Source organism: Leuciscus leuciscus (genome assembly GCF_965113295.1).
Source record: "Leuciscus leuciscus genome assembly, chromosome: 18".
In the NCBI taxonomy this organism is placed as follows: Eukaryota; Metazoa; Chordata; class Actinopteri; order Cypriniformes; family Leuciscidae; genus Leuciscus; species Leuciscus leuciscus.
The window spans coordinates 13,159,718-13,171,573 of NC_138742.1; the positions used below are offsets into that span (position 1 = coordinate 13,159,718).

The window sequence follows — 11,856 nt, forward strand, 5'->3', positions numbered from 1 at the left end:
GCCCATTTAGGACAGCTGAATAATACAATTAAAAGTTTGACAGTCTGTGTTTTTATTTGATATTAAATGGGCAGTGTGGAATTTTATATAAAGTCTATAAATATTTACATATTAAATGATTTTCCAAAGATCGCAATCCATTCTGTAATGGAATTCAAAGCCGTTTTTTGACTCCTTTTCCAACCCACTATAATATGCAATGTAAAAAAATAAGACGGTAAGACACTTATTGTAAATACAGAAAAGGGAAAACACTGACAACTTTTCAGATCTTGATCGCCAAATATATTCAAAATACAAAATATTTACAAATATCACACTGGTTAAAAAAGTAAATGACAAACGAAAATGAAAATGCATAGTAATTACAGTGTTACTATCAAATACTAGTACCAAAAGGCTTATTGGCAGACAATTTGATAATAAGGTTAATAAATTACAATACAGAGGGTTAAAAATGAATCAAGACCATTTTGAATAAAGGCAAACTTACCTCTCTGTGTTCAGAAAATAAGAGCTATTCTAAAATGCGCTTTCATGTGTAAATGTTGGAGACATTTCACTGAAAATGTAAACACTTTTTTTCACTGTACCCAAATAAGAATGTACGATCAAACATAAAATGTATATGGTGTATACAATACAAATAACTTTCGTGATGACTCCCAACATAGATACTTTAGGTTGAGTGACCAGATGATGTCATGTCACAAATTCTGTTCCTAAGTGTAGAAATTGCAACCACTGTTAAAAACAAATAAAAACACACAAAAACTGTAAAACTCACAGACAGTATTTAGGCCACGCTCACAAAAAAAAAAAATCCTAGTAAACCAGACTTATGTATGGGTCTTCTCAACTCCAGAACTGGCCAATGCCATTATCTTATCTTCGGATCCTGGAAAGGAAAGATACATTTGATAGTTAAAAAAAAGGTAATTCTTAAGCATAAGTTGCTTTAATAGTAATAGTTGGTTGATTCTCATCTTACCCAGGCTTGCAGTCACCTTCTCAAAGTGGCTCAGAGTGGCACTAGCATTTGCAGCAAGAAATGCTTCATCCTCTGTTGTGAGCTGCACATTCAAACAAGTTACAGGTACAAGAAACGGTTTAACACGCGAGTCTTGAAATAGATGCATGTCTGCAGGAAAGCATTTGTGTGTCAATAATAACCCTCTCACCTTCTCGCCAAGTTTTCTCAGAGCTGTGAGGATCTCCACTTTCTGCTGAGTGTACACATCTCGAGGGAGCTTTCCAACCATCACATCACGGTCCATCTGAATTCATACAGTGTCATGTCAACATATTAACACAAGTCTTTGTATAGGTATTTATATATTTGAAAATGTCAGTATTAAAATGTTAATCACCTCAGCCAGTCTCGTTCTCAGTTGCCCTGGCTGCTTTTTAGCAAACATCCGAATAACTTCAGGTGTCTTGAATGCCTGACTGATGGCAGCTTGGATCGCCTGATAAATATTTGCAGTCATAAATTATCTCAGCATACATAATACTATAGTAGTCAGTCTAGATGTCTTTTTACAGTAATAAAAACTGTAAAATATTCATACATACAATTTAGAACTCTTTTCAATGGTTCAGGACACTTTAATATATCATACAGTATGTTAATACAATAAAATCTAATTTCTTACCAGCTGCATTCCCCCCAATTCATCAACTAGTGTCATATTCCCAGACATCAACTTCTTCAATGACTCATTGAACTCGCTCAACTGTTCTAGTGTCTCTTTTTTGGTTTCTTCATATTCCTCTTCTTCAAGCTCTTCTCTGCAATAAAAAAAAAATCTTTTTTTTTCTGTGCATGAAACTGAATGTGCTGTATAGAGAACTGATGGGATGTCATCACCTGCACTCCTCTAAATCCTGGAGCTGTTGCATTAACCGGTCCAACTGTTCTTCCATGTTTTGTCTCAGTTTGGTTGTTTCTGATTTCCCCCGAGAAGCCATTCTTTATCTTTTTAAATAAATAACAGGCAAATATCACATTTTCAGCACCATCTATTAATGAAGAATAAGACATGTCCTTCTGTTACTACATATGAGAATGTCACACCTGTTATGATCTGCTATCAAAATAGTTCTGATCTGATCAGTATTAGTATATACAGTGTTGGCTGTATCAAGGTAAATATGGTTATTTCAGCTTGGTTTACCATCTTGACAGGTCTAGTATCCCATTCATGAAATATATCACATTATTGTGTCACCCTGCTTTATTCTATCTCTCTCTCTGCGCAGTTAGCTTAGCTTGGACTTAAATATATATAAACAAAAAAATTACGAACTGTGAGTCCTAAACGGCGTGGTTTTACATTAATAAAGTAGTAATTCTCACCCGTCCTTTTCCCCCCAATAAAAGTCCTACAGATAAAGACAAAATTACAATAGGATTTAAGTTCCTAAATCCAGTTCAGTTGCTAAGGTGTGGTTTGCTAGCACTATCTTCAATAGGAAAACCAATGGTTTTTCTGCGTAAACGCTGCGCAGAGTTGATTATCACGAACACACTACTAACGCATAGGAATTGCGCATGTCTGTCTACTCTACACCACACCATAGTAGACTGTAAAACAAAAAGGTCTACACGCGTATTGATATTTTGTCCCACCCTGCTGTTTCAGTTGTCAAAACAATGGGAATGTTCGATTATTTTTTAGAACGTTCTGTTTGTCGGCCTTGCTGTTTTTCTAGAGCTGTATCTGTCGGTTAAATAAAGTCGGCGAAGTTGTTATACTCGAGCACAACCACTGCACTCAGCTAACGTTAAATAGGAAGCACGAGACTAGTGTTGAATTGGTAAGAAGTAACTTTAAACACAATCTGGTGGCATATTATTATGCATATTTGTGGAATGGTGGTTTATTGTATAGAATATCATTCTTAAATCCTAAGGCGAGGGTCCTTTTTAATGTTTCCTTTCCTTGTTCCCTGGTGTAGAAATTACTATAGCTATAATGCTACCTCTTACTACCTACACTTCTGAAACAGGAAATTTGGTTGTGATTTGCCTTTAGGGGATTTTTTTTTGTCCTGCAGTCATAATTTTTTTCCTTATTATTTAATAACTTTAATAAATAATTGTAATAAATTATATATGCATAATATATATATATATATATTGTTATAGTAATATATAATTAAGATTATATATACAAAATTAAATATTAATCAATATCATTTTGTGTAAATAATTAATTGTCAGATATAGAGCATTGTCTGATTTCAGAATATATTTCTATCAACAGTGGATTTCTTTTTCGGCAGACAGCATCTTCCATATAATCAATGGCATCACAAGAGAAAACCAAACTGGTGCTGCTGGCATGCGGGTCCTTCAACCCCATCACAAACATGCACCTGCGTATGTTCGAACTGGCTCGGGATCACTTTGAAGACACTGGTAAATTTTAAATAAAAAATGTATTAATGTGAATGTATATTATTTTAAAATTCACCTGTTTTTGTTATCACTCATCGCATTTTTTGTGATAAACGTTATACACAATTAGCATACATCTTATTATTTTTCTATTTCTTTGTTGACTCAGGAAAATACAGAGTGGTGAAAGGCATAATCTCTCCAGTTGGAGATGGCTATAAAAAGAAAGGTTTGATTGGAGCCTGTCATCGGTTAGAGATGGCAAGACTGGCCACGGAGAACTCTGATTGGATCACAGTGAATGACTGGGAGAGTCAGCAGTCGGAGTGGGTGGAGACAGCCAAAGTAGTTCGGTGGGAACATCTTAAGATCATGTGCTTTTAGAGAATATTTAATTTTGGTTGAATTAAAAGATAAATCTGTCACACCCTTTGTTTTGCACATACTGTAGTGCTTTCTATCTTTGCGTGAGTTCCATGCCACATCTGATAATGTCATCTTGTGTGGTTGGACGTCATATATGATGTGCTGCTGCGTCAAAATGATCAACATTTATGCAGTCAATTGACATTAAATCAGATCATTCTGATCTTTTTTAGGCACCATCATGCAGAACTCATTTCTAGCGAGGACAACAGCAATGATGATGTGGACACAGTGAGATGTGGGAAGAGGAGAAAGCTGGAGCAAAATAAAAGCATCTGTCAGAGTTCTTATATTAACACAAATGCAGGTATGAAAAATAATCCACAGCAATCTTTCAAAGGACAAATGTTCCTACTGCTCAGTGCACTTAAAAGGGTGTGTACCTTAGAATGTCACCCTGTCACTATACCTGACAAACGGCAATAAATTGAATTGCTGATGTACCCTCAGGACAGTAGAGAAAAGGGTACAGCGAGTTATATAATAGTGTTTACACTATTGAACACAATCTGCATCTCTCAGCACTGTCCCAAGGCACTCCTCTCCAAGTGGAACACTTTGAACAAATGTAAAGGTGTAATAAGTGAGAATTGAAGCAACTTGTGAAGAGGAACAGTTCAAATGCTTTTTGAGAGCAGACCTGTGTTTCCCTCTAGATTTTAGTTTTGTAGTGGGAACCGGATTTTTTGCAAAAGGAATATGCGCCGAACATCTTTCCAAACTTTGTTTCCAAACCCGATCAAACCCGACATCAACCCGATTTTCATTTCCAACCAAAATGCAACGTCTGTCCGACGTTAGAGGTTGACGTCAATCTGACGTTGGGTTATGACGTCAACACGTCAAAACGATTTTAATTTCCAACCAAAATGCAACGTCTGTCCAACATTGAAGGCTCACGTCAATCTGACACTGGGTTCTGACGACGTCAACCCAATTTTCATTTCCAAACAAAATCCAACGTTGGGGTCCAACTTCAAACGTCATACTGATGTATCATGCCGGCTGGGACTCTTTCAAGTAAACTCAGATCAGATGTTTGACAAGAAGATTTGTGGTAACCAATAAAAAACAAATAATGTTGCTTACCCTGTTGTTCTACACCCTCTGTCTCATCATTCACATGCTCGTCTCTATTCAGCTGGCACATGAACATCAGTACGCCTGGCCATGTACAAAAAAGCACCCCTTGTTCTTCAAAGAATTCAATGATTCTTCTTCTTGTTCTTCTATTACATTCAAAGTCCATTTAATAAGCCGAAGTGTAATGCAAATGGAAATTAAAAATATCAAATATAGGCTCAAATAATGGATTGAGGAGGATAAATTAAGCATAGTGTGAAGGTAGAACCTCATTAGCATAGCAGATGTTTTTGCATTCTCCTTTGTCTTGTTGCCAGATGAATCCGCACTGAATAATTAAGCCCGTGGAACAAAGATCCAACAAAAGAGAAAATTTAATTACATGTTTTTACTCCAAACTTTAGTAACTGAAATAACTTCCTTTTGTGATCTGACATGGCTTCATAAAATATATTATTTTTTAGTATTCTATATAGTGAAAAAAGGCAATGTCGATTAGCATTGCTTTATAAATATACTTTATTATTATGAAAATAACCCAGGTGGCGTGAAGAACACAGATAAACCATATATTGTCGCAGTCATATGTTTTTTCGCTTTATGTTTCATCAGTCGATACATCTTTATTTTTTATTCTGCTGCAGAGATATCTGGATGGCTGTGTCTGAAATCGCATACTCTCTTGAGTAGGTACTTATTTTGAATAAGTAATTACTTCACGACCACTAAAAAAGTACGTTCTGTATAGTACAAGTTTTTGTAGTATGAATGTAATCCAGACGTACTATATTCGCCATGTTGTCATTATCATGTGACCTATCAGCGTCAGTTATGTTCGCTTCACTGGCATTCATAAATCCTCTCCCGTGGCCTCATGGGATTGTAAAGTGTCCATCCTATGGACTTTATCGATTTTATGACTTTGTCCATTTAAGGGATTTCCTGAAACATCATAAGTTTTATGACTTCTATGAGTCTCACTTGAAAGACAATTCTGGGTGAGGGCGCCCTCTGGCTACAAGTATGAATGAAACAGACATTACAAAAATTCTCACAACACCCAATTTAGGGTAAAAATAGGAAAAATAAAACTCTCTATAGACATTTATGTCTCTATAGACATAAGTAAACGTATGAAAATCCATAAGTTTTCTCTTTTTTGATAAAAAAATACATTAAAACTGTATACAATTTCATTTCATTTTAATTGTTCTATTTTAATATGGCAAATCTGAATTTTCAGCTTAATCATTATCATTGAAATATTTTTGTGGAAACCATGGCACATTTTTTTCAAAATTCTTGTCTTGTCTTTATATTTAGTTGCAGAACAGCCTAACCATACCATAATTAACTTATACAGGGTTTCCGCGGGGCATTAAAAAGCATTAAAAGTCATTACATGGATTTTTAATCCTACATGCATTAAAAATGTAGATATAGTTTTGAATAAAAATGTATACTATCAGTTTATTTGAATATAGCCATCATATTTAATCATTTTTATTTGCTGTTGCAAAATATGTACGTTAGTGTAATATCACGCGGAACCAGTTTGGTAATTGCTTCCGGCCGGAGAAAAATTGCCGTGATGCGGAGATGACCTGGCTGTATTCCTGTACAGCAGGAATAACTGGAATAAAACTAGACCAGAAAAATGGGAAAGTGCAAATTCCATTAGAAGTGGATATTTAACGCAATTAACGCAGCATCCGTTCATTTTTGTCATCCTTTGGCTAGCTTTACATTATATGATCCCGCTCTTATTCATGCAAATGCTTTGAACTTGAACTTGGCAGTAACACACAATTATGTCAAAATGTCTCAAATGAGTATCTTCATAACATAAGACCAGTCTTGAGTTAAATAAAGTCTTAAATGAACGTGAAGAGTTGATGAGGCGCGGGTGAGATCCGCGCCTCTGTCAGTACCGGCTGGTCTTAAAGGGACAGTAGCCACTAATTCTCTCTGTCAGTAAAGTTAATCAAAAAACAAAGGTAACAGAGAAAATCACTAACTGCTCTTGACTAAATAACTGTTTTAGCTTTAATAAGGATTAGTCTATATTTAATCTATAATTTATGCCGTGCAGACTGTTTGTTATCCAAACATCAATAGCTGTATTAGTATTAGTAAGACTGACCTTCATTCATAAAAAAGATGCCATTAAACAAGTATTTGAAATATACTGTCTTTATGTTGTTTCAACATTCATTTGGAGATTAACTGTGAAATTATTACATTACAAAATATATAAACTAGATATAAACCTACAACAATGTAAGTGTTTTTAATTGGTGGTTAGTGTCATGTATGGCATTACAAATAAAAGAAATGGCATTAAAAAGTATTACATTTCATTTGAAGATACCTGCAGAAACCCTGTTATAGCACTGGCTAAAAGGCTGGCTGAAAGGAGCACATATTTCAAATTAATCATGACTTTTAAGATCTGTTATAATTACAGCTGTCAAAATCACTAATGATGTGTATTATTCTCATAAATGTATATTTTAGACACCCCTCAACTGAAGCTGCTATGTGGTGCTGATGTGCTGGAGTCATTTGGTGTCCCCAATCTTTGGAAGCCAGAGGACATTGAGGAGATTGTGGGAATGTATGGTGTGGTGTGCATCACAAGATGTGGCAGTGACGCTGAGAAGTTTATCAATCAGTCTGATGTGCTGTACGAACACCGAAAGAACATCCATGTTGTCCGAGAATGGGTGACCAACGAGATCTCAGCTACACACGTGCGCCGTGCCCTGCGCAGAGGACAGAGCGTGCGCTACTTGCTGCCCGACCCCGTGGTGCGCTATATTCAGGATCACAGTCTGTATAGCGCTGAGAGCGAGCAGAAGAATGCTGATGTCATCCTCGCCCCCCTTCAGAGATACACCAGCACTAACTAGACTGATGTTCTGCTGCTTTTGAGCTAGACTCTTGTTCTGTTTGAGGTCTTTGATGGAAGGCTGGTCTGTTACCCATGACAGACGTGATCGACACTTGATTCATAGTGCTTTTTGCTTTCTTGAATACATTTGGCTAATGAGAAATTTGCATTTGATCGGGAATTTTTCAGTATGGTCAATAATGTATGATGAATTTTTTTAAATATTGTTTGATTTTAATATGTTTTGATTTTTTTAAATAAAGAGATTTAGTTTTTTTCAATTTTAGAACAGGAACTGTGTAGGTTTTGACCAGTTATATACAGCGTTTGGCGTTTTAAGCCCCCAACGGCGCCTTCCAGGCAGCGAGGGGATGGGTAGGTTTAAGGTTGAGGGTAGGGTTAGCTGCCTCTAAAGAGCCATTGGGGGCTTAAAACACCATCGAGCGTTATATACCTCTAGACTCTAGAGTATACAAAAAATGATTTCAATATTTAGAACAATAAATGCTCTGCCATATGGGTGCTAATAAATGTAAAACCTGTTTATAATTGTCATTTGCTCTTTCTTTTTTTTAATAATACATATCTATAATTTAAAAAAAGAAGAAAAAAAATGTGCATAACAAGTGTTGAGAGTCATTAGAGAAGGTTGCTCTAGAATTCAAGCAATGCCACATTTGCTTAGTGACATTTATTTGACAAGTGAGAACATTTGCCTTTTTTTTTAAGTCAGAGTATTTGTGTTGAGATCTTGACATGTAGAGTAGCCTACAGCAATTTGATTTTGTAGTTACTGAACAAGTATGATCTTAAGATTAGAGCTTTTTTTTTTACGTCAGTGCTAATATATGAACACCCTATCTTATACCACACATGTACTGCAGAAATGTGGGAATTCCCAGCCAGGAATAACGTGATTACTACAGAAATTCCTTTTAGTTGATTTTTGGCCATGCATAGTGAAGTTATTTGTTTTCTGTTAAGAATAAGATCATATCCGCATCTACATTCGCCCTCAGGCACTTGTCTTGTCCTCGTGACCCGGTAAGATTTCAAAATAGTAAACATTAAAAAGACTTGAGTTTCCCTGGTTCTTTCACTGATTGTGTCTGTCACTTTGATTGATTAGGAACATTTGCATATAGTCAAAAGTACATCTTAGCATAGGCTATGTAACATTCCCTTTTCAAGTCACATTTGATACCTTGTAGTTTTTTTACGTTGTATCAGATTTGTTCAATCAATCGTGTTTTTTAAATGAGGTTAAAATGATTGTGTACAATAATAAATAATAGGCTACTTTTTAAATGCATCTCATCCACATAATGCCGCTTGATTCAATTTGAATTAACACCTATTCATCATCACATGCTCAAAATAGTAAGTTTCGGTCTCTATTCTGTATAGCCTATTTATCGTCTTCCTTTAAGAAATTCACAGTAACTTGACGTGCGTACTTGACGTTTTGTTTTGTGGCGCTCATGTGATTATGATGTCAAATATTTTCCGCAAGATACAAGGAAGACAATGCAAGTGAACTTAACGAGAGTAAAGTTGATTGCATTGTTAACATTAATATTTGTAATAATAAAAAAAAAATTACATTTTTCAAACATATGTCAAGCGTTGCATTTTATATAGCCTAACTAAGCGTCTGAACAGGTATTATTGTGATCATGTTTTGTTTTTTTTGGCAAACTATTAGCACACAAACACCGGCCAGACACGTTTTTCTTTATGTAAGGCATGTGAGGTACAGCCTGAACTGTGAAGAAACAAAGAAATGCAAATTAGAAAGAAGGACCGCCCACTCAGCTCACAACACATAAATAGTTGTAAATCTCATACCTTGCACCTTGATTTCTACTGGGATAGTTTGCAGACGGTTAACAAGATGCCTGTAAGCCTCTGTGGTACATGGGACATGGTCAGCAATGTCAACTTTGAGGGATTCATGATTGCTTTAGGTAAGATTGGATTCTTTTTCCTGTTAAAATTGATGATTCCTCTTATGTCTGTTCCTTAAATTGACATAGCTAATATATTTTTTTCATCCAACAATTATATTATATTATATTATATTATATTATATTATATTATATTAGGCTATATTATATTTATTATACAGTGTGTAAAGCATTCCCATTTGTATTTAATGTAATGGATCCTAAACTTTGTCCTCTTCCTTGTCCTCAGGGATAGGCCTGTACACCCGTAAGATCGCCCTTAAGCTAAAACTTCGCAAAGTAATCGAGCAGGTGGGGGATCAATATGTTGTGAAGACTACCAGCACTTTCAGAAACTACACTTTCTCCTTCAGAATCAATGAGGAGTTTCAAGAGTTCACCAAGGGATTGGATGACAGACACTGCAAGGTATTGCAAAGTTTTATTATTATATTAAAACGAATATCTATCTATCTATCTATCTATCTATCTATCTATCTATCTATCTATCTATCTATCTATCTATCTATCTATCTATCTATCTATCTATCTATCTATCATCACGCTTTATTTTAAGGTGTCTTTGTTACAGTGTAATTACACAAATAAGTACTTTAACATGTACTTAGGGTTATGTTTAGGATTAGGTTTAGGTATAGTTGCTTGGAATTATGCATAATTTACTGTTTTCACTTTTATTTTTATGACATTTCATTGTAGAACAAAATGTACATTCTTACAGCACTAACACCGACATCCCACTTTCATCATTATTTTTAGTCTGTTTTGAATACAAATATTTGCTCAGCACACAATATGGGGGAAACACGTAATGCACTGTTTAAAAATGAAACATATCTATTTGTCTAGTCTCTGGTGGACTGGGAGGAGAACAAGTTGATGTGCATTCAAAAGGGTGAGAAGAAGAACAGAGGTTGGAGACACTGGATTGAGGATGACAAACTCCATTTGGTAAGTGTGAAATTAAGCATCTTACATTATAAACTTCTGCAATAAACATTTATGAGCTGATTTCATTCATTAACCCACTAATAATCAGACCTCTCAACCTTTTACAGGAGTTACACTGTGAAGATCAAATCTGCAAGCAAGTTTTCAAACGGGTTATCTGAGGCCCTGCTATAAACGTACTTGAAAAGGCGCAATGCTGTAAACAAAGTTGTTCACACTTCTAAGTCAGAGGAGTATGAGGCGAGAACAAGAACCAAGAGTTTTAACTTGTGCCTCCAAACCTGACTAATCAATTACAAGCAGCGAGAGGCTTGCAGACTGAGGCAGGGTGTCTAGGAGAATGATTTATAGTGCCACTAGTGGGCGCAATAAGACCACGAACAGACCGAACTCGGCTCAATAGCAGTTTAGGCACTGGAGACACTCGCAGCATGTTGTCAATAGTTGTGCCACCATTGCCTAATCATGTTTACATGTAATACAAGAGACACATTCACAAACATTTAGCAATGTGTAATGTACTTCTGTTTTTCTTGCAAGCCAGAATCATTGTTTCACAAGAATATGACTAATCAAGGGCCATGCTTCATTTTGAATACATTTTTAAAAACGTTTTGTAAAACTGATGTAAAAAAAAAAATTTTTATAAAAACTTGTTAAGCTTTATTTTTTGTTCATGTATATTTTATGACACCTAAATATATGCACTTTTGTTAATTAAATTTCTTAAATGTTACACCTTTTTCAATTCTGTTACTTGAAAGTCACTTATTGTGCAATAAAGATTGAAACAAGTTATAATATACTTTGTGTGTTATTTTCTACTATAGGTTGTTGCCTAATGTCTCTATCATGAAAAATTGCAATCAACAACAACAACTAATAATAATAATCATCATCAATTCAATCAACGGAAAATATTATTATTCAGTAATACTTTAAACAGATTATAATAGGCACTTTGTGTACACAATGCTGATTTGTAATCTTTCTGGTTTATGGCGTCTCATCTTGGGGATGATCAGTCAACAAACTAATCAGAAAGATGATAAACTTTGTAAGTTTGTAAAGAAACAGATAAATATATGTAGAGAATAATAATTAGGCTACATCTATAATTAGGCTACATTTTG

The 11,856-nt window shown here is 35.2% G+C and overlaps 2 protein-coding genes across 3 annotated transcripts; one reads left to right on the forward strand and one right to left on the reverse strand.

Moving 5' to 3' along the window:
* Positions 1–262: 262 nt before the first annotated feature.
* On the reverse strand, positions 263–2,498 carry lzic (leucine zipper and CTNNBIP1 domain containing). 2 transcript variants are annotated; one of them, XM_082146312.1, is made up of 7 exons: positions 2,360–2,498; positions 1,871–1,978; positions 1,656–1,791; positions 1,371–1,469; positions 1,182–1,277; positions 992–1,073; positions 263–898 (listed from the first exon to the last, which is right to left on the reverse strand). In XM_082146312.1, exons 2-7 carry the CDS (start codon positions 1,969–1,971, stop codon positions 840–842), a joined length of 573 nt encoding a protein of 190 aa, XP_082002438.1. In that variant the 5' UTR covers positions 1,972–1,978; positions 2,360–2,498; the 3' UTR covers positions 263–839. The 2 variants fall into 2 exon arrangements, with proteins under 2 accessions (XP_082002438.1, XP_082002439.1); XM_082146313.1 differs by lacking the exon at positions 2,360–2,498 and adding an exon at positions 2,078–2,342.
* Positions 2,499–2,611: 113 nt separating this feature from the next.
* LOC309480236 (nicotinamide/nicotinic acid mononucleotide adenylyltransferase 1-like) lies at positions 2,612–11,524 on the forward strand. Its single transcript, XM_082144649.1, has 10 exons — positions 2,612–2,820; positions 3,270–3,424; positions 3,573–3,756; positions 4,003–4,136; positions 7,430–7,823; positions 9,447–9,467; positions 9,579–9,772; positions 10,002–10,180; positions 10,622–10,723; positions 10,831–11,524. Exons 2-10 carry the CDS (start codon positions 3,310–3,312, stop codon positions 10,882–10,884), a joined length of 1,377 nt encoding a protein of 458 aa, XP_082000775.1. The 5' UTR covers positions 2,612–2,820; positions 3,270–3,309; the 3' UTR covers positions 10,885–11,524.
* Positions 11,525–11,856: the final 332 nt, after the last annotated feature.